General features: G+C 40.5%; 1 protein-coding gene across 2 annotated transcripts in view; it reads left to right on the plus strand.

Moving 5' to 3' along the window:
- Window positions 1-27,092, plus strand: part of ARHGAP10 (Rho GTPase activating protein 10) — a 326,233-nt gene that overhangs the window by 207,866 nt on the left and 91,275 nt on the right. For both annotated transcript variants that reach the window (XM_082652719.1, XM_082652720.1), the window contains 3 exons: window positions 11,941-11,999; window positions 24,518-24,623; window positions 26,046-26,205. In XM_082652719.1, the coding sequence (XP_082508845.1) occupies window positions 11,941-11,999; window positions 24,518-24,623; window positions 26,046-26,205 (325 nt within the window). The remainder of the gene's footprint in view (window positions 1-11,940; window positions 12,000-24,517; window positions 24,624-26,045; window positions 26,206-27,092) is intronic.

Consider the following 27,092-nt stretch of genomic DNA (forward strand, 5'->3'; position numbering starts at 1 on the left):
TTGCAGTGGTAAATGGGAGTGTTTTCTTAATTTCACTTGCAGATTTTTCATCATTAGTGTATAAGAATGCCAGAGATTTCTGTGCATTAATTTTGTATCCTGCTACTTTACCAAATTCATTGATTAGCTCTAGTAGTTTTCTGGTAGCATCTTTAGGATTCTCTATGTATAGTTTCATGTCATCTGCAAACAGTGACACCTTTACTTCTTCTTTTCCGATTTGGATTCCTGTTATTTCTTTTTCTTCTCTGACTGCTGTGGCTAAAACTTCCAAAACTATGTTGAATAAGAGTGGTGAGAGTGGGCAACTTTGTCTTGTTCCTGATCTTAGTGGAAATGGTTTCAGTTTTTCACCATTGAGGAGAGTGCTGGCTGTGGGTTTGTCATATATGGCCTTTATTATGTTGAGGAAAGTTCCCTCTCTGCCTACTTTCTGCAGGGTTTTTATCATAAAAGGGTGTTGAATTTTGTTGAAAGCTTTCTCTGCATCTGTTGAGATGATCATATGGTTTTTTTCCTTCAGTTTGTTAATATGGTGTATCACGTTGAGTGATTTGCGTATATTGAAGAATTCTTGCATTCCTAGGATAAACCCCACTTGATCATGGTGTATGATCCTTTTAATGTGCTGTTGGATTCTGTTTGCTAGTATTTTGTTGAGGATTTTTGCATCTATGTTCCTCAGTGATATTGGCCTGTAGTTTTCTTTCTTTGTGACATCTTTGTCTGCTTTTGGTATCAGGGTGATGGTGGCTTCGTAGACTGAGTTTGGGAGTGTTCCTCCCTCTGCTATATTTTGGAAGAGTTGGAGAAGGATAGGTGTTAGCTCTTCTCTGAATGTTTGATAGAATTCACCTGTGAAGCCATCTGGTCTTGGGCTTTTGTTTTTTGGAAGATATTTGATCACAGTTTCAATTTCAGTGCTTGTGATTGGTCTGTTCATATTTTCTATTTATTCCTGGTTCAGTCTCAGAAGGTTGTATTTATCTAGGAATTTGTCCATTTCTTCCAGGTTGTACATTTTATTGGCATAGAGTTGCTTGTAGTAATCTCTCATGATCCTTTTTATTGCTTCAGTGTCAGTTGTTACTTCTCCTTTTTCATTTCTAATTCTATTAATTTGAGTCTTCTCCCTTTTTCTCTTGATGAGTCTGGCTAATGGTTTATCAATTTTGTTTATCTTCTCAAAGAACCAGCTTTTAGTTTTATTGATCTTTGCTATCATTTCCTTTATTTCTTTTTCATTTATTTCTGATCTGATCATTATGATTTCTTTCCTTCTGCTGAACTTGGGGTTTTTTTGTTCTTCTTTCTCTAATTGCTTTAGGTGCAAGGTTAGGTTGTTTATTTGAAATGTTTCCTGTTTCTTAAGGTAGGATTGTATTGCTATAAACTTCTCTCTTAGAACTGCTTTTGCTGAATCCCATAGGTTTTGGGTCGTCGTGTCTCCATTGTCATTTGTTTCTAGGTATTTTCTGGTTTCCTCCTTGATTTCTTCCGTGATCACTTCGTTATTAAGTAGTGTATTGTTTAGTCTCCATGTGTTTGTATTTTTTACAGACCTTTTCCTGTAATTGATATCTAGTCTCATAGTGTTGTGGTCGGAAAAGATACTTGATACGATTTCAATTTTCTTAAATTTACCAAGGCTTGATTTGTGACCCAAGATATGATCTATCATGGAGAATGTTCCATGCGCACTTGAGAAAAATATGTATTCTGTTGTTTTTGGATGGAATGTCCTCTAAATATCAATTAAGTCCATCTTGTTTAATGTATCATTTAAAGCTTGTGTTTCCTTATTTATTTTCATTTTGGGTGATCTGTCCATTGGTGAAAGTGGGGTGTTAAAGTTCCCTACTATGATTGTGTTACTGTCAATTTCCCGTTTTATGGCTGTTAGTATTTGCCTTATGTATTGATGTGCTCCTATGTTGGGTGCATATATATTTACAATTGTTATATCTTTTTCTTGGATCGATCCCTTGATCATTATGTAGTGTCCTTCTTTGTCTCTTGTAATAGTCTTTATTTTAAAGTCTATTTTGTCTGATATGAGAATTGGTACTCCAGCTTTCTTTTGATTTCCATTTGCATGGAATATCTTTTTCCATCCCCTCACTTTCAGTCTGTATGTGTCACTATGTCTGAAGTGGGTCTCTTGTAGACAGCATAAATGTGGGTTTTGTTTTTGTATCCATTCAGCCAGTCTGTGTCTTTTGGTGGTAGCATTTAATCCATTTACATTTAAGGTAATTATAAATATGTATGTTCCTATTCCCACTTTCTTAATTGTTTTGGGTTTGTTATTGTAGGTCTTTTCCTACTTTTGTGTCTCATCCTAGAGAGGTTCCTTTGGCATTTGTTGTAAAGCTGGTTTGGTGGTGCTGAACTCTCTCAGCTTTTGCTTGTCTGTAAAGGTTTTAATCTCTCCATCAAATCTGAATGGGATCCTTGCTGGGTAGAGTAATCTTGGCTGTAGGTTTTTCTCCTTCATCATTTTAAATATGTCTGCCACTCCCTTTTGGCTTGCGAAGTTTCTGCTGAAAGATCAGCTGTTAACCTTATGGAGATTCCCTTGTGTGTTATTTGTTTTTTTTCCTTGCTGCTTTTCATATGTTTTCTTTGTATTTAATTTTTGATGGTTTGATTAATATGTGTCTTGACATGTTTCTCCTTGGATTTATCCTGTATAGGACTCTCTGTGCTTCCTGGGCTTGATTAACTATTTCCTTTCCCATATTAGGGAAGTTTTCAACTATAATCTCTTCAAATATTTTCTCAGTCCCTTTCTTTTTCTCTTCTTCTTATGGGGCCCCTATAATTCGAATGTTGGTGGGTTTAATGTTGTCCCAGAGGTCTCTGTGACTGTCCTCAGTTCTTTTCACTCTTTTTTGTTTATTCTGCTCTGCAGTAGGTTATTTCCACTGTTTTATCTTCCAGGTCACTTATCCATTCTTCTGCCTCAGTTATTCTGCTATTGATCCCTTCTAGAGTATTTTTAATTTCATTTATTGTATTGTTCATCATTGCTTGTTTCCTCTGTAGTTCTTGTAGGTCCTTGTTAAATGTTTCTTGCATTTTCTCTATTCTATTTCCAAGACTTGGGATCATCTTTACTATCATTATTCTGAATTCTTTTTCAGGTAGACTCCCTATTTCCTCTTCATTTGTTTGGTCTGGTGGGTTTTTACCTTGCTCCTTCATCTGCTGTGTGTTTTTCTGTCTTCTCATTTTGCTTATCTTACTGTGTTTGGGGTCTCCTTTTTGCAGGCTGCAGGTTCGTAGTTCCCGTTGTGTGCCTGTCCCCAGTGGCTAAGGTTGGTTCAGTGTGTTGTGTAGGCTTCCTGGTGGTGGGGACTAGTGCCTGTGTTCTGGTGGATGAGGCTGGATCCTGTGTTTCTGGTGGGCAGGTCCACGTGTGGTGGCGTGTTTGGGGTGTCTGTGGCCTTATGATTTTAGGCAGCCTCTCTGCTAATGGGTGGGGTTGCGTTCCTGTCTTGCTAGTTGTTTGGCATAGGGTGTCCAGCACTGTAGCTTGCTGGTCGTTGAGTGAAGCTGGGTGCTGGTGTTGAGATGGAGATCTCTGGGAGATTTTCGCCATTTGATATTACGTGGAGCTGGGAGGTCTCTTGTGGGCCAGTGTCCTGAATTCTGCTCTCCCACCTCAGAGGCACAGCCCTGACTCCTGGCTGGAGCACCAAGAGCCTTTCATCCACACGGCTCAGAATAAAAGGGAGAAAAAGTAGAAAGAAAGAGGATAAAATAAAATAAAATAAAGTAAGATAAAATAAAATAAAGTTATTAAAATAAAAAGTAATTATTACAAATTTTTTTAAAGTAAAAAAAAAACGGATGGACAGAACCCTAGGAAAAATGGTGAAAGCAAAGCTATACAGACAAAATAACACACAGAACATACACATACACACTCACAAAAAGAGAAAAAGGGAAAATTATCATGTCTCCCAAAGTCCACCTCCTCACTTTGGGATGATTCGTTGTCTATTCAGGTATTCCACAGATGCAGGTACATCAAGTTGATTGTGGAGATTTAATTCGCTGTTCCTGAGGCTGCTGGGAGAGATTTCCCTTTCCCTTCTTTGCTCGCACAGCTCCCGAGGTTCACCTTTGGATTTGGCCCCGCCTTTGCGTGTAGGTCGCCTGAGGGCGTCTCTTCACGCCCAGACAGGACGGGGTTAAAGGAGCCGCTGATGCGGGGGCTCTGGCTCACTCAGGTCGGGGGGAGGGAGGGGTACGGATGCGGGGCAAGCCTGCGGCAGCACAGGCCGCCATGACGTTGCAGCAGCCTGAGGCGCGCCGCACGTTCTCCCGGGGAAGTTGTCCCTGGATCATCACGGGGCCCTGGCAGTGGCGGGCTGCACAGGCTCCCAGGAAGGGGGCTGTGGATAGTGACCTGTGCTCGCACACAGGCTTCTTGGTGGCGGCAGCAGCAGCCTTAGCGTCTCAGGCCCGTCTCTGGGGTCCGCGCTTTTAGCCGCGGCTCGCGCCCGTCTCTGGAGCTCCTTTAAGCAGCGCTGTTAATCCCCTCTCCTTGCGCACCAGGAAACAAAGAGGGAAGAAAAAGTCTCTTGCCTCTTCGGCAGGTCCAGACTTTTCCCGCACTCCCTCCCTGCTAGCCGCGGCGCACTAACCCCCTGCAGGCTGTGTTCACGCAGCCAACCCCAGTCCTCTCCCGGCGCTCCGACGGAAGCCCGAGCCTCAACTCCCAGCCCCGCCCGCCCCGGCGGGTGAGCAGACAAGCCTCTAGGGCTGGTGAGTGCCGGTCTCGGCACCGACCCTCTGTGTGGGAATCTCTCCGCTTTGCCCTCCGCACCCCTGTTGCTGTGCTCTCCTCCACGGCACGGAAGCTTCCCCCCTCCTCCACCCGCAGTCTCCGCCCGCGAAGGGGCTTCCTAGTGTGTGGAGACCTTTCCTCCTTCACAGCTCCCTCCCACTGGTGCAGGTCCCGTCCCTATTCTTTTGTCTCTGTTTTTTCTTTTTTCTTTTGCCCAACCCAGGTACATGGGGAGTTTCTTGCCTTTTGGGAGGTCTGAGGTCTTCTGCCAGCGTTCAGTAGGTGTTCTGTAGGAGTTGTTCCACGTGTAGATGTTATTTGTGATGTATCTGTGGGGAGAAAGGTGATCTCTGCGTCTTACTCTTCCGCCATCTTCCTCAAGTGCCAAAGAAGATGTTTTTAGCCACTGTTTGAGATTTTTTTTCTTAACCTTTTAAGTACAGTCAGTCCTCTGTATCCTCAGGTTGGTCCCACATTCACGGATTCAACCAACCGCGGATGGTGTAGGTTGTTTACGGTCCACAGTTGGGTGAATCTGTGGAAACTGAGGCCAGACTGTAGAACATGAGCATCTGCCGATTTTGATGTCCAAAGTGGGTCCTGGAACCAATCCCCTGCTTATGCTGAGGGACGACCTTATTATTATCCCTGTTCTAGAAGGGGGTAAAATGAAGACTAAATCTTTGTGCTTATATTTAGTTTGCCACTGGTAGTGAGTAACTGGTTTAGATGAGGATTATGGTAATATCTCATTAGCCCCAACCCTGAGATTGGAGTGTACACTTCCTGATGATATTGACATCTTATGTGGTTTTGGTCATTGCAGTATCTCAGCATCTAGAGCTAACTCTGTCACTCAAATATGAGAGCAGAGGTTCTAAACTGGGGGTGACTTTGGCACTCTCCAGCCCTACTCCAGGGCTCTTTGGCAATATTTGGAGACATTTTTGGTTGGCAGGATTCCTGAAGAGGGATGCTGCTGGCATCTAACGCGTGGAGACCAGGGATGGACAGCTGAACATCTGCAGTGCGCGAGACGGCCCTCCCCTGTCCCCAGATGTCCAAAATGTCAGTAGTGCTGAGGTTGAGAAAGCCTGTATTAGACGGATGAAGGACAGAATGGGTGAAGGATATAAAAGTAAAATAAATGTCCTATATTAATCTGACCAGCAGAGGATGGTGCCTTGCCAGGAGGTAGCTTTAAACCCAGTTTACTGTTTTTTAAGCTTATGCCTAGTACAGTTCAAAATGATTTGGTTATTGGTTGGAAGCTAAGGGCAAAAATCCACTTCTTTTGTAGTAAATTGCATGTGTGTTTTTTCCTGCTTCACATGATTCTTTCTTCCCTTGTTGGGGGAATTAGTTTAATAAACTAGAGGATCTTTTTCTGCAATACATACAGTTTCTTTCTGGTTCTTTTTTTTTTTTTTTTTCTTGCAGTACGCGGGCCTCTCACTGTTGTGGCCTCTCCCCTTGCGGAGCACAGGCTCCGGACGCGCAGGCTCAGCGGCCATGGCTCACGGGCCCAGTCGCTCCGTGGCATGTGGGACCTTCCCATACTGGGGCACAAACCCGCGTCCCCTGCATCGGCAGGCGGACTCCCAACCACTGCGCCACCAGGGAAGCCCTCTTTCTGGTTCCTTATACTCTCTGAAGTTAGTTCCTTCTTGTCTCTGGTCTTGTGTTACTTTTTCTGTTTTTTTCTCTTTACATTGCTTCATCCTATTGAATTTCACTTTTAAGCAAGCATTGCCTACAGAAGAACATTAGGAGATGCTATTATTGTATAACTTCACTCCTAACAATACACACAGGCTGCCTGAAGGTGATAAAGTGATTATCATAAAATGGCAGATGCCTTGGGAGAGTTGAAAGTTAGGTTGCTGTTCCCTTCCCCTATGTTATTTTTAGCAACTGAAGATGCAGTAATCAGGATTTAATAAGTTTTCTGGTGATGCACCAAAGAGGAGAAAACTGAGGTTTTTATTTACCTTCATTTTGGCTACCTGGTTACGGTCAAGCAAGGGTGTTTCTTTTAGCACAAGAGGTAATACAGTGTGATGGTTTGGAGCATGGGCTCTGGAGCCAGCCTGCCTGGGTCACTTATGGCACAATGACGCGAAGCTGAATATAGCTTTTCTCACCAAAGAAGCTGTTGCCCTTGAATTCTTTTCGCTGCAAATATTGGAACGGAGGTTGGAAATAGATGAAGGGAAATAGCCAAACATCCCCATCCCCCCTCCATCCCCCAACAAACACTAAACTAAAATGAGCAAAGCCTCCAGGGTCTGGGAGGTAGAAAAAGACGTGCGATAGACACATGTATGGCATCTCCTGTCATCTTCTCCTGACTTGAGGCGAAGTTTTTTTTTTTTTTAAGCTAAAACGAGGGTTGGATTCCAGCCCTCTGGTTGATTTCCCATCTGTTCTGACCATAATTTTGATTTCCGGTCATGTGTTCATTTCAGCATTTTCCCATTGTCAGGGGAGAGATGAGCTATTTTGTGAGGTTTGTAGTAAAATGATTTTACCTGGAAGAAACTTCTAAGCCTGGAAATGAGAATGGGACTTTTGGGGAAGAAAATGCCACTCTAGTAAATATTATGCTTTATACCCCTAGACAGAGCCCGTTGAGAGGTAGGTCATGTTGGGTGAGAAGCCGACAGGTATGATGACTCAATATAATTAATTTTGTATGGGGAACTTGTCATTTTTATTACTGCTTCCCCAACATTAACAATACTTAATATTTTTTTATGCTGCATTGCCTGGCTAGACATACAGCAGTGATATAAGCAGCACGTAGAAGATACCTAGATACAAATTCATTTTTATTGGAAAAGAAATGCTCTCTATGGGGTTTCTGAGTGTTCTCATTTTTCCCCCTTTCTTTTCGAAACCCTTTAACTTTTATTCTCTGACAGATTAGCATTTTCCTTCATCGCTACTTCCTGCTTGTTCGAGTTTTGAAACAAAACCAAAGGTTTCCTTCTGATTGCCTCTTCTTTTTCTTTATTTAGTCTGTGGTGTAATTCATTTTATTTTTCTTTCCTAAATGAGAGTCTAGAGGATGAAGGGGAGGAAGAGAGGAAATAAAAGAACAGTTTTTTCTTCACTAGTGCTTTTAAGTTTTAGTATCGGCCTCTACAGCTGTCATTTCATGCGCATGCGTGCACATGTGTGTGTCCGTGTGTGTCCTGCAGCATCAAAGGCTGTATGTAAGATAAAATGGTGGCTACTAGGGGATGGTGGAGGGATAAGATTGATGGTGTATAAGGTACAAACTTGTAATGAGTAGTAAATAGACCCTAGAGATCTAAGGTACAGTATAATGAATGTAGACAATAATAGTACACTATAATTATGTAATGTGATAAATATTGACACATCGGTGATATCACGATATATAAATGTATCAAAATAATAGGCTGTACACCTTAAACTTACCCAACGTTCCAAGTGAAATTTATTCAATAAAAAATTGTATGTAGGGAACATAATCTGTAAATTTGTTTTTCCATTTTGTTGAAGTTTTATTGACGTGTAACTGACGTACAATAAACTGCATATATTTATAGTACACATTTTGATAAGTTTGATGTGTGTGTACATCTGTGAAGCCATCACCAAAATCAAGTGGCTGAACCCTCCCATCACCCCCAGAGTTTCCTCAAGCCCCTTTGAACTCCCTGTCTCTCACTTTTCTCTTCTCATTCCCTCATCCCTGGGCAAACCACTGGTCTGCTTTCTGTCATTATACATTAATTTGCACTTCCTATAATTTCATATAAATGGAATAACATAGCATGTACTTTTTAAAATCTGGGTTCTTTCACTCAGCATAATTACAGATTCACCTGTGTTGTAGCAAGGACCAATAGTTCATTCCTTCTCAATGCTAACTAGTGTTCCATTTTATAGATACACCACAAATTTCTGTTTTATCCATTTACCTGTTAATAAATATTTGGGTGGTTTATAGCTTTTGGCTGTTATAAATAAAGCTACTAAAAACTTTTGTGTACAAATCTTTGAGTGAACGTAGGCTTTCATTCCTCTTGGGTAAATCCTAAGAGTATAATGCCTGGATTGTACGATAGGTGTATGTTTACCTTTTGGAGAAACGGACAAACTTTTTTCCAAAGTGGTTGTTTTTCGTTACATTTCCACTTACGATGTACAAGAGTTCCATTTCCTTTATACATCCTTGCCAAATCTTGATATTTCGGATACAAGTCTTTAGATAATGTGCTTTGCAGATGTTTTCTTCATGACTTCCTGGCTTGTATTTTCATTCCCTTAAAAGTGCCTTGCAAAGAGCCTTTAAAAATTTTGATGAAGTTGAATTTACTAGTTTTTATGGACTGTACTTTATGGATTGTGCTTTTGCCTAATCCAAAGTCACAAAGATTTTATGTTTTCTTCTAGAAGTTTTATAGTTTTAGGTTTTACACTTAGATCTATGATCTATTTTAAGTTAGTCGTTGTGTAAGATATAGAATATGGATCCAAGTTCACTTTTGAATATGGATGTCCAGTTGTTTCAGTACCATTTGTGGGAAAAACTATCCTTTCTCCACTGAATTGTCTATTGTTTGCTAGTATGGTGAGTTGCATTGATTTTAATTTAATATTAAGGCAGTTACATTTCTGTGATAAACCCAGCTTGGTCATGATGTATTATCCTTTTATTTATCTTGTTGAATTCCAGTTGCTAACGTTTTATTTAGAATAGTTGCATCTACATTCATGAGTAATACCGGTCTGTAGTTTTCTTATAATGTATTTAATTTTGGTACTAAGGTAAATGCTGACATCAAAGAATCAGTTAGAAAATATTCCCTCTTCTATTTTCTGGAAGGATTTGCATAGAATTGGTATTATTTCTTTTTTAACTGTTTGATAGAATTTATCAGTGAGTCATTTGGGCCTAGAGCTTTCTTATTGGCAGGATTTTTAACTACAAATTCATTTTCTCTAATTGATATGGGTTACCTGTTTCTCAGGTTACCTATTTCTTTTGGAGTGAGACTTAGTAGTTTGTGTCTTTTGAGACATTTGTCCATTTCATCTAAACTGTTGAATTTGTGGGCATGAATATTTTCATAATATTTTATTTTCTTTGTAATACTTTAGAACCTGGAGTGATTCTTCAGTCGCCTCTATTACTTCTGATTGGTGATTTGTGTTTTCTTTTCCTAATTATTATGGCTAGACTTACCAACTTTATTGATTATTTCGAAGAACCAGTTTTTGGATTTATTTATTTTCTCTGTTTCTGTTTGTTTGTTTTCTGTTTAATTGATTTCTGCTCTGATCTTGGTTTCTGTTTTTCTGCTTATTTTGGGTTTAATTTACTTTCTTTTTGGCTGTTTAAGGTAGGAAGTTTAAGACCTTTCTTTTTTCTAACATAGGTACTTAGTGGTATAAATTTACCACCAAATACTGCTTTACCAACATCCCTTAAATTCTGATATGTTGTATTTTCATTTTTGTTTCATTTCAGAATACTTCCTGATATTCCTTTCTTTGAGGTTTTCTAGATATCTCTGTTATTGATTTCTAATTTAATTTTTACTGTAATCAGAGAAATACCCTGTATAAACTGAACCCTTTTAAATTTATGGAGATTTGTTTCATGGTCCAGGATCTCTTTATCTTGATAAATGCTTCATATGCACTGGGAAAGAATGTGTCTTCTGTTGCTTTTGGATGGCGTTTCATTTAGGTGATGGACGTACCAGTCAGGTGAAGTTGGTTGATAGCTTTGGTCAAATCTTCTCTATCCTAACTGATTTTGTCTACTCGTTCTATCAGTTATTGAGACACAGAGGTATTTAAGTCTCTGGCCATATTTGTGGATTTGTCTATTTCTCCTTGCAGTTCCATCCATTTTTGCTTCCTGGATTTTGAAGATCCTGTTATTAGACCCACTAACATTTAGGATTGTTACAAAAAACAAACAGCCATTTAGGATTATTATGTCTTCTTGATGAATTGACCTCTTTATCAATATGAAATGACCTTCTTTATCCCTGGCATTTTTTTGGGGCTTTTGCATATGTTTAAAATTTTTTTGTGTGTGTATCTTTGATGTCTTTTTTTTAAGCATTTGAAGAGGAGTTTCTGGGCTACGTGATTTAAACCTTTTAAAAGTTTTTATCTTTTATCTTGCCAGATTGCCCTCCAGAAGGGCTGTGCAGATTGATAACTTGTCTTAGTGTTCTTTAGGTGTTTATAGAGTCTGGAGATCTCGTCTTTTAAAATTTAAGATATGTATAAATGTTGATTGAACTGTAACATTCTGTTGACCACAGGATAAAAATCTACCATTTATGTAATCTGTTTGTAGAAAATTAAAATGATATGGGTGTTTTTTAAGTTGTCATCAATTTTATTTCATTTCTCTGTTATTTCATAGGCATACATCAATATTGGATATCATATTTTTATAATAGAGATGTAAGAGAAGAGGACTGGAGGGACTTCCCTGGTGGTCCAGTGGTTAAGAATTCACCTTCCAGTGCAGGGGGTGTGTGTTCAACACCTGGTTGGGGAGCTAAGATCCCACGTGCCTCATGGCCAAAACAAAAACAAAAACAAAAACAAAACAAAACATAGAAACAGTATTATAGCAAATTCAATAAAGACTTTAAAAATGGTCCACATCAAAAAAATCTTAAAAAAAAAAAGAGGACTTGATTTCTTTAAATTTGTTTAATCTTTTCCATATTTTTTTTGTGGCATCCAGTTAATATCCTAGAGGTGATTTTCAAAATTATATGTTTATATTTGGTTGGATAGAATATTTGACTTTAAATAAGTTAGTATGTGGAAGGGAGTTTTATACATGAAATCAGATGTTTATAAAGGTACTTTCCAAGATTAAATATGAAGTACTGTGTGCTTAGATCTGATAGAGATTTGTGACTACTTAAGCTTGTACAGTGCGGGGTGCAGATAACACTTAATAAAGGAATCCATTTGAATGATGTATCTTCTTTGATATGTAAAAGTATTTCCTAGGGAAGTTTTGTACATTAAGAAATGCATGACATATTTAATACCCTTTTATAAAAAATGAATGCAAAAAGAGGTGACCTGTTTGTATTTGGTAATTCTAAGCTATCCTTTTAATACAGGAGTCTTCCAGAGCCGCTGATGACCTATGAATTACACGGAGACTTCATCGTTCCAGCCAGTACGTATTGCATCGAGGTGATAGAAACAGTTTTGTGATTGACAGTGTGTACAAACTGAAATTTCCACATGAAAAATTTATCTTTATGTTATTGTAATCTGTGTTAAAAATGGAAATCACTTGAGGAGGTGTTTGCCCCCCCTTTTAGAAGATGAAAAAAGGGACAATTAATATATTCATTCATTCATTCATTCGTTCACTCACAGACATGTATTTATGTCCTACTGTGCACTAGTCACTGGTATATAATGAATATATAGAGCCATGAAAGGATTTCTGTCCCCAGGAGCCAATTCTTCAGCAAGTATTGGGGCACACACACCTCTCCCTGGACCATAATGTATATAATAATGACGTGAGCACAGTACGATGGGAACACAGGAGTATTTAACTTACAGACGGTTGGGGAGATTAGCAGATTCGGAGAGATTCGCATGTTGGAAATGACTTCACGTAGAAAGATATTGAGATGGAAATTGCAGGCAGAAGGAATATTGTGAGCTCATACCGGAAGCCCACACAATATTTGGTAGAGAGTGAATTCTATGTGATAAAATGTTAAATGAAAAAGGCTTATAGTTGGTAGCATTTTAATTTGTGATTAAATTTTTTGTGAGTCATACTCATTTCGAGCTTTCTTGCTTTCTCTCTCTGATACACTCTCTTACACTGTCTGTTGTACACACTCAGTTTTTCTATTCGACACTTGGTGTTAAATCATCCCAGTCTTCCAAAATATTCTGGTGTTAGGTATTTAATAGTTAAGGAAAGGAAGGTGGAGACATGCTAAGTGACTTGCCAGATTTTGGAGATCTTTATTTAAAATTAAAAACCCCAGTTCCACTGGCTAAAACCTGCAGTATTGGTTTTCACAGGTGCACTGACAGTAGTTGTAACTGTATCTCCATTTCCTTTTATTTTCTTCCCTTGGATGTATTCCATCGTTTAATCTGTTGAAAACTTGAGCGCAATCCCTTGGGTCCTATGTTACTCCTGCCTGAACATTGCTTTAAATGTATCTTCTTGTGAGGTCCCTGCTCCAGCCAGCATGAAGGTTCCTAGGAGGTTGCAGAAAGAAGGAATAGTTAGGCCCAGTTAGACTCTACATATAAAACAGGCATTTGGAAAAGGCAAAAATATGGTTCTGTTCACTTTTGTTTTCACATGGAAGAGGATTTCTTTTTTCTTTTTAAAGGGAGTTTGTATGATCAAGGAAGTGGGGGAAAGATTTCTTGGCAAAAACTCAAGCAAATGCTTAGTTGTTTTGATTCTTCCCCGTGGCATTTTTGGCAAACCGGGGGAAGAGAAATTAAACTCTCATTGGGGGACGGTTGTTTCATGTTTGCCTCAGAGTCTGGAAAAAGCAGAAGAGTGCCAATTTTAATCTAGAATCCTTTGAGAATTGGAGAAAGATAAAGGGATTATGGAATAAAGTTTTCAGTTACCACAGGTTAGTATCATTATCACTCCTTGTAACCGAATCCAGTGTGTTTGAAATTCTAACATTGATGTATTTTACCAGATGAAGAGGTAGGAACTTACAAGTGTTTACTAAGTCTGTGGTGGTAGGAGGTGAGTTTCAAGAGTTGTTGAGGCTATCTTTCAACACTGTGGGAGAAGACATTGTGCCAGTATGAAGGGTAGCATCACCTCCTAGACGAGTACCTTGTGTTCTGCTTCCTGACTATGTTGGGATCTGACATAGAGTCTTCACAATGATTTGAATAACAAGCCTGTTCCAGAGAAACACTGTAGCTACTGTATTATTGGCAGGTATTTGCACCCAAGTGGAGTTACGGTTGGCATGGGACCCATAGTTACCTTATTTAATGGGGAAAAGTACGTATATTAAATGGGTGTATTTTCATGGCCAACATTTCCAGTGCAGACTTTCATTTTTTATTCAGTTCTCTTGTGAGCACTCTCAGCAGAGAGTATAGAAGCAGGTCCTCTGATCTTTACATGTGTCCTTTCCAGTGTTGACTAAAACGGTCACAGAAATCAGGTGGCCAGGATTAGTCTCCTCTTGAATAATGTTGGAAACTTGGAATTGCAGTTAAACTATCATTTTCCATTAACGATGGCAGAGATTCCCTTGTTTTGCTGCAGAGTCTTAGCTGAGCTGACTTCTAAAATGATCAAGCATCACCCATCTCTGTTACTGCCTCTCACACCAGCATGGAAACTAAATTTTGATTCTTTTCAGTCATGTGCAGTAGTTTCAGTCTGTTCTGTGATGTTGAGATGGTCTTTTCTCCCCTCCCTGCTGAGGGTTCTGAAGGTTTCTCCTGGGTCCCTTCATTTCTTCTCATCAGTTTCTTTCCTGTAGAGTTCCGTTGAGAACCTGTGAGTTAATTTCTGGAGTGTGTGATACAAATGTGAATTTTCTTTCTTTGTTGTCACCACAGAAGGCAAACATCTTTTGTTTTTCATTCTTAAAAGAAATACCTACTGGTCAATGGTGAATGCATTGAGAAATTAAAAAAATTTTTTTTTTGAAAGCGTCCAAATAACCCTTTCAGCTGAGGGAGTTAACTTAAAATTGCTAAAAGGAACTGGAGACCCTCTGTCTAGGAAAGTCACTCCTGTGTGTCTTTTGTACACACATAGTACTGCACTTCTGGTCACCAAATGTGTGGGTTTTCCCCACACCAACCAATTCTGTGATGCCAGCTGTGTGTCCTGCAGTTGGATTCAGGTCTGATTCTGTTTATCTGGAGTTAGCCTCTGATCCCACAAGTTAAGGACTCGTCCTACAAAACTGCACCCCCCATGAAAGACACCAGTTCCAAGTCCCAGGTTATCCCTGGGACTTTTGACTGACTGGCTAGAAATCAGCTTTCTCGTAACCCCTACCTTGGACATGAGAATTTGCTAGAGTCCATACCCTGTGCTGGGGGGATTTTTATGAAGGCTTCATCCTGTAGCCATGAGGGATTGTTAGCTCCATTTCTTGCCCCCTCCCCTCTCCAGAGAATGGTGGGTAGATCTGAAAATTCCAAGCTTCTAACCTCTCTTGTGACCAGCCCCCATCTAGAAGCCCACCAAAAGCCACCTCATTAAAACAGAAGATGTTCTTATCAGCCCCCAAATTCCAGGGGACTTAGGAGCTTGGTGTCAGACATTCCGATCACTCAGGAAATGACAGAGCCCCTAGGAGCTCTGTATCAGAAACTAGAGGGCTTCCCTGGTGGCGCAGTGGTTGAGAGTCCGCCTGCCGATGCAGGGGACACAGGTTCGTGCCCCGGTCTGGGAGGATCCCACATGCCGTGGAGCGGCTGGGCCCGTGAGCCATGGCCGCTGAGCCTGCGCGTCCGGAGCCTGTGCTCCGCGAAGGGAGAGGTCACAGCAGTGAGAGGCCCGCGTACCGCAAAAATAAAAAAAAATAAAAAAAGAAACTAGAAATACTAGAACAAAAGACTCTCTGAGCACCCCCAAATACAAGACTTTTAGGAGCTCAGCATCAGGAACTGGGTGTAGAGACCAGTATACGTATATTTATTATTATTTCACACCATCCATCTTGCAAGAGAATATAATGGGCCTTTAGTATAGAAATTTATAAGATGAAAGTACAGTTTGCTTGGTTTACGCAGGAGTCAGAAGGTCGTTCCCAGCTGGGGAAGGCTGGCAGGCATTTACCTGGATCTCTTACTGCATGATGTTTATTACCTTTGAGAATGTTGTAGTCCTTGGTGTGTGTCTCAGCCTTTCAGGCTCAGAGTCTCTGACAGATCATATTGGTAAGAATTGGATCCATGCTTCAGGGCTGGACTCACGTTAAACTTGGTTTGAGAATGACAGCTGAAGCCTGGACGCCTAATATGGCATCACACAAAAAATTTCTGTCCCCCAGACCAGAACACTTGTCTTGCTGTCTTCAGTTTGTTTTCTTCCTGTAGTCAAGGTACCTGGGAAGCAAAATCATAATCACAAAGTTCTTTAGTCACTTATGATGAAAAAGAAAACTATTATAGGATCCAAGGCACTGGCATTTGCTTAGCCAGAATGTTCTATCCTTATTGGTAAACCTGGGGAAACAAGACAGGGGAAACAAGACAAAATCATGTTGTCTTGGTGGGGAGGGACTCAGAAATCTGGAAATTAAAGGAATCGGATGCTTAATGACATCAAGCTATCTTAGCCTGCTGTAGTCAATTGCTGGTATTAGATAGTGTCTCCCACAGAAGGACTGGGATGCTTGATGTCTGGTAATTGAAGCCCCGTGTGCTGTGGGAAGTGCTTGAATGGTTACTGCTAATGCTTTCCTGAAATTACAGTATTACTGACTGATGACGTTTAAATATCAAATTTAAGTTTCCCTGACTGTGTGTCTTTGATAAGGTCAAGTAAGCTACGCTCCTATCTTTTTCAGTCTCCATTAGCTGGCATAGCAACATAAGCAGATAGACATTAAGTGTTGTAGATGCTGATTTGTAGTTTCACAATTAAAAATGCTTTTGCTATTACAGTAAACTCCGGTCCCTGGCATTCGTCAGGAATTTAGTGTTATGATTAATTCAGTATCTCAGATTTTTAAAAAGTTATGCTGTGCATTCTTTGTAATTTATATCAATTAAAATATAATGAAATGCACATAGCATAAGCAACTAAGGATAATTTATCTTAGAAAACTTTTTGAGTACCTTAAAGTCATTATTGTAGCCACATGAAAATGCCCATTAATACAAAGCATTAATTAATATCAAAATGAAACAAGATGGGGAACAAGTTTTACTGTACACAAATTCTTCTTTTTAGAAGAAAAGGGAAAAAGCAGACTTGGCAAAGAATGTGTGTATGATTTCAAATGAGATGGGAGTGAGCTGGTGGGAGAGGGACTCAAAAAAGCAAGTGGAAGGTTTTGATTTTATTTTTAAAACTGATTCTAGTATTTTCCACTTAGAAATGAAGGCCCTTATCCTTAGAAGGTGGGAAGCTATTTTCCTATCTTGTGTTTCTCAATAAGTAATGAATAAAAAAATATTAAAGTTGGGTTTTCTTTGGAGGAAAATGATTATTAATGACAAGACACACACGAGTTAGAAAGTGTTTCAGTGAAGTTTTCAAAAATGTTCAGTCTTTGAATGTACAAAATTCTTATTCTAGGCGGTTATTCTTTTCTTCCTTTGGAATTTTTGACTTTTTCAGAGTCCCTGCTTTAATTTCATTTCAAAAATCAAAGCTGTGAGTTGAAAATGCTATTATATTTTTATTGCTTTCATTTTCCTCCAGCTTTGATTTAGTAAGGCATTATGTTGGTTTTAACTCCAGATGAAAAACTTGATTGTAATTTATCACCTAACTCTTTAGATAGCTGTACTTTTATTTTCGAAGACAAATGTAGTCTGTATCAAAGAGTCTTTTACATGATTTGATTGTTTGCGTTCTGCTTTATCATGTGCCTGTTCATTTCCTAGCCTTTTCCCTCCCCTCCCTTTAGCAACAATGTGTTCTGTGTTGTAAAATCTCATTCCTCCCTCTCAGACACTACTCCTGGAAGTGTAAATTGGCGCAAACTTAACTTTACAAACATTGGGAGAGATCTAAATATTCATAAAATTGATGGTGTGCACTCCATTTAAAGGCATGGAGAGATGTCCATTATATATATATATATATTTTAATTAATTAATTTTATTTATTTATTTCTGGCCACGTTGGGTCTTTATTGCTGCACGTGGGCTTCCTCTAGTTGTGGCGAGCGGGGGCTACTCTTCGTTGCGGTGCACGGGCTTCTCGTTGCGGTGGCTTCTCGTTGCGGAGCATGGGCTCTAGGAACGCGGGCTCAGTAGTTGTGGTGCACGAGCTAAGCTGCTCTGTGGCATGTGGGATCTTCCTGGAGAAGAGCTCGAACCCATATCCCCTCCATTGGCAGGCGGATTCTTAACCACTGCGCCACCAGGGAAGTCCCTCCATTATATATTAAATGAAATAGGTTGTTTGAACATCTCATTACCAAAAAGGAAGGAAAACTCTGAAATGATTAAATTTAAAAGTTACTAGGGTAGCCACTATAGAGAGCAGTATGGAATGTCCTTAAAATTCTAAAAATAGAGATACCATATGATCCAGCAGTCCCACTCCTGGGCATATATCTGGGAAAGATGAAAACTCTAATTCGAAAAGATATACGCACCCCAGTGTTCATAGCAGCACTATTTACAATAGCCAAGACATGGAAGCAGCCTAAATGTCCATCAACAGATGAATGAGTAAAGAAGATGTGTGTGTATACACACATACACACACACAATGGAATATTAGCCATAGAAAAGAATGAAATAATGCCATTTGTAGCAATGTGGATGGACCTAGAGATTATCATACTAAGTGAAGTAAGTCAGAAAGAAAAAGACAAATACAATATATCACTTATATGTGGAATCTAAAAAAAATGATACAAATGAACTTATTTACAAGACAGAAATAGACTCACAGACATTGAAAATAAACTTATGGTTACCAAAAGGGAAAGGGGAGGGGGAAATAAATTAGGAGCTTGGGAGTAACAGATACACACTACTATATATAAAATAGATAAACAACAAGGACCTACTGTATAGCACAGGGAATTATATTCAATATCTTGTTGAAAAAGAATCTGAAATAATTTTAAAAATTACTAGCTTATCTTAGGTTGAGATTTACTGTGTGAGTAACTTTAAGGAACTTTTTGTTGAAATATAACAGAAATGTGCACAAATAATAAGTGTAAATAATAAGTGTGCAGCTTAATGAATTTTCAGAGTCTAGATAGCCATGTAATCGGCCCCCAGATCAAGAAATAGAACATTGGGGAATTTCCTGGTGGTCCAATGTTTAGGACACTGCGCTTTCACAGCCGAGGGCCCGGGTTCGATCCCTGGTTGGGGACCTAAGATCCCACAAGCCAAGTGGTGCAGTCAAAAAAAAAAAAAAAAAAGGGCTTCCCTAGTGGCGCAGTGGTTGAGAGTCCGCCTGCCGATGCAGGGGACATGGGTTCGTGCCCCGGTCTGGGAAGATCCCACATGCCGCAGAGTGGCTGGGCCCATGAGCCATGGCCGCTGAGCCTGCGCATCCGGAGCTTGTGCTCCGCAACGGGAGAGGCCACAACAGTGAGAGGCCCGTGAACTGCAAACAAAAACAAAAACAAAAACAAAAACATTGTCAGAAGCCCTTCCTCATACCCACACGGTCACCATCCATCCCCATGATATGTGAGCACGCTCCTGACTTCTGACACCACAGGCGAGGGTTGCTGCATTTGACCTTTTTTGTAAATGGAATCAGACATAATATACCAATGTGTCTGGATTCTTTTGCTTATCTTGTGAGATTCATTCCTGTTGAGTGAATCAGTGGATCATTCACTCTCATTGCAGTACAGTATTCCATTGTATGAATATACCACCACCCTCCTGTTCTGCTCTTGATGGGTACTTGAGTTGCTTCGGTTTTGGACTGTTACCAAGGGTGCTGCTGCCGAGAACATTCTGCTATGTGTTCTTTAGTGAATGGTTCTATGAATGACATTTTGGGGTCGTGGGAATGTGTGTGTTCAACATTAGTAGATACTGCCTAACTAACAGTTCTCCAGAGTGGTTGTACCATTTAATTATTCCCGCCCAGTTACTCTATAACAGTTCCAGTTTCTTCGTGTCCTTGCCCAAGCTTAATATTCACTTAAAGCCATCCTGATGGGTGTATAGGAATCCTTTATTGTGGTTTTAATTTCTGTTTTTCTGATAACTAATGAGGTTTAGTGCTTTTTCCATACACTTATTGGTGGTATGGCTGTCCCCTTTCATGAAGTTTCTGCTCCATGCTTCTCCCTGTTTTTCTTTTGGGTTCTCTCTTTTCTGATTTGTAGGAGTTCTGTGTAATCTGATTGCTTGGTCTTTCTCAACTCTATATGTTTCAGATTTTTAGTGTTTTTTTCAACTGAATTTTTATTTTATCTATGTTTCCTAAAATTTTAGCAGAAAAGATATTTAATTTTTACAATGATAAGAAGGTGAAACTATTATCGTTTTGAAAAAAAATTCCCTAAGTCAAGCAGAGAAAGATAAATACTGTATCATCTCACTTATTTGTGGACTCTTAAAAAAAAAAATCCAAAACAAAAAACCCAAGTTCATAGGTACAGAGAACAGATGGATGGTTGACAGAGGTGGGAGGCCAGGGGGTGGGCAAAGTGGGAGAAGTGGGTCAAAAGGTCCAGACTTCCAATTATAAGATAAATGAGAAAAAAAAAGATAAATGAGTCATGAGGATGTAACGTACAGCATGATGACTATAGTTGCTAATACTGTATTGTATATTTGAAAGTTGTTAAGAGAGTAGATCTTTTTTTATATAAATTTATTTTATGTATGTATTTTTGGCTGCATTGGGTCTTTGTTGCTACACGTGGGCTTCTCATTGCAGTGGCCTCTCCTGCTGCGGAGCATGGGCTCCAGGCACGCAGGCTTCAGTAGTTGTGGCTTGCGGGCTCTGGAGCGCTGGGTCAGCAGTTGTAGCACACGGGCTTAGCTGCTCTGTGGCATGTGGGATCCTCCCGGACCAGGGCTCGAACCCGTGTCTCCTGCATTGGCAGGCGGACTCCTAACCACTGCGCCACCAGGGAAGTCCCAAGAGAGTAGATCTTAAAAATTCTCATCACAAGAAAAAAAATTGGTAACTTATTGTGGTGATCATTTTGCAGTGTATCCAAATATTGAATCACTATGTTGTACACCTGAAACTAATATAATGTTACATGTCAATTGCACCTTAGTTATAAAAACCAAACAAAAAAGCCCCACCAAATTCCCTGTTCTTTTTTTTTTTACATCTTTATTGGAGTATAATTGCTTTACAATGGTGTGTTAGTTTCTGCTTTATAACAAAGTGAATCAGTTATACATATACATATGTTCCCATGTCTCTTCCCTCTTGCTTCTCCCTCCCTCCCACCCAAATTCCCTGTTCTTGATCTGCTTTACCTTTCTTTCCCCTTCCCTTCCCTTCCTTCTGTTTTGAACCATTGGTCTGAAACCCACCCTCTCCATCCTCTTCAGCACTTCACTCTTTAACCTCTTTTTTTGTAAAAATTGGTAAATTTAGCCGTGGACCCCTTCTCTGTCTTTCGATTCCCCAGTCTCCCGTAACTCTGGATAGCACTAGCTCCCCAGTTCGCAGATTTCTTCTCACTTGACTTTCTGATGACCCTGAAACTCCCTGGTCCTCTTGTCTCTTCCTCCTCCTGTGCTTTGCTTAGCTCCCCTGTATGTCTTTGGAGCTCTTTTCCCCACCGCGTCCTCTGTTAGCCTCTGAAATACTCGGGCAGCCTTGGCCACGTGCTGGAGGTCACACCCTTTGGAGAGCGTGGCTGGCCTTCAGCTCTAAAGCCTCTTCCCCTTCCCAGATACCTGCTAGAATAGCAGCCCCTGAATGTCACTTTCTCCATCACTTCCACCATCGTCTTCCTCCCCAAACCCGCTTCGCCTCCTGGGTTCCTGTCTGTCAGCAGAACTGACCGTACTGCCAGGTAACCAGGACATGAAACGTCAGTCATCTTTGCCTCTTTCCTTTGACCCGTAGCCGGTCTGAGGCTAAATCCTGTCAATTCTACCTCTTCCATAGTAGCTCTGACATAAGAGGAACACAGACATCAACAGTGACGTGAACAGCATCAGCAGTGACTGCTAACAGCGGTCCAGCGCCTCTGTATGCCAGGTGCTGGGGCTAAGTGCTTTACAGATGCCGCCTCACGGAATCTCAAGTGGCCTTCTGAGGTAGTGCTATTCGCTTCATTTTGCAGGTGAGGACCCTGAGGCCCAGCGAGGTTAGGTAACTTGCCCAAGGCCACTTAGCTGTCACTTGGAAGCGGTGATTCCACCATCTGACTGCACACTATACTTCTTTGCTCTATTTCCTTATTTGTAGTTTGATCCCTTTCCCCACCCCAGTCCCCGCCCCTTGCTGCCTCAATACTTCTTGACCACATAGCGGTTCCCTCTTAGTTTGCTCTTTTCCCCATTCTAATTCATCCTCTACAAATGTCAGGTATGTCTTCCCCCCAATTTAACTCTCCTTGTATCCCTTCCTTGCTTTACTTTCAGTGACTAATTTAGAAGCAACCAGTAAAGACAAGTTCTCTTTTTTAACTAATTTTTATTGGAGTATAGTTGATCTACGATGTTGTGTTAGTTTCTGCTGTACAGCAAAGTGAATCATTTATACATATATCTACTCTTTTTTAGATTCTTTTGCCAGGTAGGTCATTACAGAGTACTGAGCAGAGTTCCCTGTGCTATACAGTAGATCCTTATTAGTTATCTATTTTATATATAGTAGTGTGTATATGTCAATCCTGATCTCCCAATTTATCCCTCCCCCCACTTCCCCCTTGGTAGCCGTAAGTTTGTTTTCTACATCTGTGACTCTGTTTCTGTTTTGTAAATAAGTTCATTTGTACCATTGTTTTTTAGATTCCACCTATAAGCGATATCATATATTTGTCTTTCTCTGTCTGACTTACTGCACTCAGTATGACATTCTCTAGGTCCATCCATGTTGCTGCACATGGTATTATTTTGTTCTTCTTCTTCTTATTTTTTAATTTTTATATATATATTTTTTTATTTTGTTCTTTTTTATGGCTGAGTAATATTGGTCTTTACGGACCAGAGTTTGGCCCTGACCACCTTTATGTAAGCTTAGGAGCGGTCTCTGAATAGGCTGTGTATTTTCTCACACTGTTTGCTGAATCCAGAATGTACCCCACACCCCTTAGTTCCACCCTTCCCTGAAACCTCTCCCGTTCTTCAAGCCCTGACTCGAACATTCTCCCTTATGCGAAACCTTCCTGAGCATCCCTGGCCTCTCTCTGTGAACTTCCATAGCGATTTGTAACCTTCCTTCCTGCTGTGGTAAACGGAGCACCTAGTTCTTATGGGTCACTTCTTTGACACCCCTGACAACTCTAGCATAATTCTCAATAATAAGCATTGTATCGATTTGTCCCATAATATTCTATCAACACAATAAAGGGAATTTGGGCACATTGTTCGTAAGAGCCATGGACGATCATTAATACCAAAGTCTAAGGGATAAAGGTAATATATTCAATATTTGTTCGCTAGAGCTGCTGTGACAAAGTACCACAAACCAGACGGCTTAAAACAGCAGAAATTTATTCTCTCACAATTCTAGAGGTGGGGTCCCAAATCAGGGTGTCAGCAGAGCCATGCTTCCTTGGAAGGCTCTAGGGAAGGAGCCTTGCCCCATCCACCTTCTGGTGTTTCCTGGCAATCCTTGGCATTCCTTGGCTTGTAGGCGCATCTCTTCAATCTGTGTCTTCATTGATACATGATACTCTCCCGTATGTCTGCCTTCACGTGGCCATCTTCCCTCTACGTCTTTGTTTTCTTATAAGGATACCAGTCCTTGGATTAAAGGACCACCCTGCCCCACTGTGGTCTCATTTTAACTAACGATATCTGCAGTGACCTTATTCCAAATAAGCACTGTCAAGTATGTCTCATTATTCTAATGTTTTGACATCTGGGGCTTGACTGACCCTGGGGAGACTGCCCTTCCTGGGGCTAACCAATTCCTAGAGATATTTAACCTGAGCACACTTTCCATGTGCAGACTAACCAATCCAGAGCCCGTTTTTCCCTCCCCGACACCATCTTTCGGGTTCGAACACTCCAGACCAATATTCTTCTGCCTTAACTGCCTCAGAGCCAGGAACCAGGTAATCAGGAACAATCTCTATACCCCCGAGCCTGCTGAAAAAATTCACAGCAACCAGTCTTAAGCCTGCTTACCCTGCCTTGCCTGTTCCTTCATGTGAATACTGCAATAAACCCTCTTGCCCACATTTTCCTTTTGCTCATTGCCTCCTGACCTCCCCGGTGCTTCCCCATGCGGCCCTGCATGCCATGCCATGCCTCCCGTTTCTAGGGATCTGTGAGGACAAGCGTCTTCGTTCCTGAGAGTTGTTTCCATGTCTGCGTGTCTTACCACACCTGATAAAAACAAATCCCTGGTACATTTAAAAATAGTCGCATTCGGAGATACTGGGGTGGAGGAGGGTTTGCAGTTTCAGCATATCATTTGGGGGGGATAAAGTTTAACCCGTAAAAGGGAGGAACCTAATCCTGGTATTTTATTTGCATTCCAATGTGGGGCAGTGACCCAGTGACTAGACTCATCAGGTAAGCGAGGAGCAGACTTGAGGTGCAGCATGCCAGAGGGAGAATCCGTAGTTACCCTCTCTTCTTAAATATCAGCAGAGGGAAAGGCACTAATTGCAGCCCCGCTGACATTACGTCATAGGGGGAGGCATAGAAGATTCATAATAGGGAGAAAGATGGATGGATGGATTTTCTTTGCCTTTGAAAAGTGGCAAAATACATGTAAATTATCTGCTTGAAGATTTAACGGATGAGCTATTGTAATTGTTTTTAGGGATATATTTGATTCTGAGTTCTCTGCTAACCACTTTTCTTCTTTTTCTTTTCTTTCTTTTTTTCTTTTCTTAAAAGAAAGCGGCAGCCCAGAATCTCGTGTTAACGCTATCCATTTCTTGGTACACAAACTGCCGGAGAAAAATAAAGAAATGTTGGATATTCTGGTGAAACACTTAACAAAGTAAGCCTCTTTTTCTTCCGAACTTGCTTTATTTTGCTCTGGGCGCCGTGCGGTGGTGTCAGATATGTAACACTTGGAGCTGGGGCTGTTTACACAATACCAGGGACCACACCTGCGAGCGCAGGCTGGACACTTGCCTTATTGTGTGTGTTTTGGACAAGAGTGATGAAATATGATGCTCTCATGAAGTCGTGTAATTATTTGCTTAACGTCACTGCCAGCAACTCAGGGTTTGATTTGAAGTAAGAAAAGAGAATCTTATACATTTCCCTGCTTACAGATTCTGGAAATGTGATTATAAGCCTGTTAGCAAATTTAGCTTTGCTTTCACACCTACCTAACTCTGAGTCTGAACATGTCCTTCAAGTTTGTTTAATCCAATAATACGTAGTTATTTCATAGGATCCAGTTTATTCCTTTCACTCCCTCTTTACAAAGCAAGCAAAAACTAAGAATTCAGTGGAAAAATTAGCTCTTTCTTCATATATAAAGGACTCCTAGATCACTGTAATTGTAAAATTTTAGAGGTGGGAGGAAGCTGAGGAATGCTGTGTTTTATAACCCATATTTCACATGAAAAAGAAACTGAAGGCCAGAGGATATTATGAGTTTCCAAGGGTCCTACTGCTAGTAAAGCTGTTCATTCATTTGGCCAGAAAATATTGGTTGAATGCCTTCTTAAGGTGCTAGCTGATACAAAGATACATAGTTGAACAAGATAGACAAAGTCCCTACTTTCATGAAGTCCCTTCTTTCTAAGACGGAAAAGATAATAAACATTAAAAATAAAAATATAAAATAATTTCAGGTGATAAATGGTAAAAAGACCAAGTAGAGTGAGGGATAAAGAATATATGTTGGGTTTTGGACTATAAAGTGGGTTGTTATGGAACTTCGTTTCTGAGGATGAGACCTTTTGAGTTGAGACCCGAATTAGGTTGCAGGGCTGCTGAGAACAGTTGTTGTCCAGGTTGTTCACTGCACAGTGGTACTGGGAGAGGGATGAGTTGGGTGTTCTGATCAAGCTCTGTGTGCTTGTGAAGGTGATTCTTACAAAGGTGCCATGTGGTCTAGTAGTGCCTGGAAGCCAGGGTATAATGACCTGGGGAAAGAAGCAATGTTCTAGGTAGAAAGGAACAGTAAATGAAGGTGTTCAGAGACACAAGCTTAGCATACACATAGAATTATTAAGAAAGATGCTGTGGTTAAGCAGAGCATCAAAGAAAGGGAGGTAGGAAGGTAGGCAGGGACCCCATCACATGGGGCCTTGCAGATGCGGTGATCTCAGTGGCAGACGCTGAGGACAGTTGAGTCTGGCTCCTTGTTTTTAGGGAAATACAGAGTTGCAAAATACTCTGCATGCCACAGTTATTGCCCCTTCTTTTAACCAGAGACCTTTCTTCCCCCCCCTCATCTTATTAGTGTTTCAAATCACTCCAAGCAGAACCTCATGACCGTGGCAAATTTAGGAGTGGTGTTTGGACCAACTCTGATGAGGCCGCAGGAAGAAACTGTTGCTGCCATCATGGATTTGAAGTTTCAGAATATTGTCGTGGAAATTTTAATTGAAAACCATGAAAAGGTAAAAGTTTTTTTTTTTTCCCAGAAGGGAATTCCTGTTTTGGGCTTGTCCCTGTGTGAGGTACACCTGTCCTCTTAGATTTTCCTTCTCTCTCTTTTTATTTAATGATTTTATTATCATGATGGTGAGCCTGGTTCTGAGAAGTCCTCATGGAGCTTCTGTCTTTGGATGGAGTTCCACGAATCTGAAGCTTTACCCGGTCTTCTGTTATCTCACGGGTTTAAGGAAGCAAGGTTTAATCCAGATGCATATGAATATCGGCAGTGTCGTCGTGGACTGTTTATGGTTTTTGCTGCCTTTGTTCCTATCCTTGGATTTCTCACTGAAATTCTGTTTACTGTAACACAGGGAAAACATTTTTTGTCAGTCTGTGTCACACTCTCCCCAGAAAAACACACACAACTGTCCCTCTCCCTGCAATTGTGCTAACAATTTCAGGGGATTCACAACATCCTCAAACCCGGGGCCTCCAGGTTGAGAATCTCTGGTTTAAAATGAATCTTAGGTAACATATCCTGTTGTTTGTTTCTCTGTATTCAAGGGAATACATGATTTTTCAAAATACAATAGACTCTTACAAGAACTTTTAGATATTTTCCCCCCTTTATTCTGTTCATATAGATCAGGACCTTGCTAATAACTTTCCTCACTTTTAAGATAGGGAATTGGAAAACTTAAAATGCTTGGTCAACAACTTTAATTGTTTATAAATTTTCTAAAATATTGAGATTGCGTTATATGCCAAGTATGTATTAGGTGCTGGGAGGTGAAGATGAACATTACAGTCCCTGATGGAAAGCGGGTCACGATCTAGGGGGTTGAGCCCTGTTTCGGGACTTGTGTCCCACAGCACACATCCCTGTCTAACATATTATGCAATTGACTTA

Source organism: Grampus griseus, assembly GCF_964374135.1.
Source record: "Grampus griseus genome assembly, chromosome: 4".
Classification (NCBI taxonomy): Eukaryota; Metazoa; Chordata; class Mammalia; order Artiodactyla; family Delphinidae; genus Grampus; species Grampus griseus.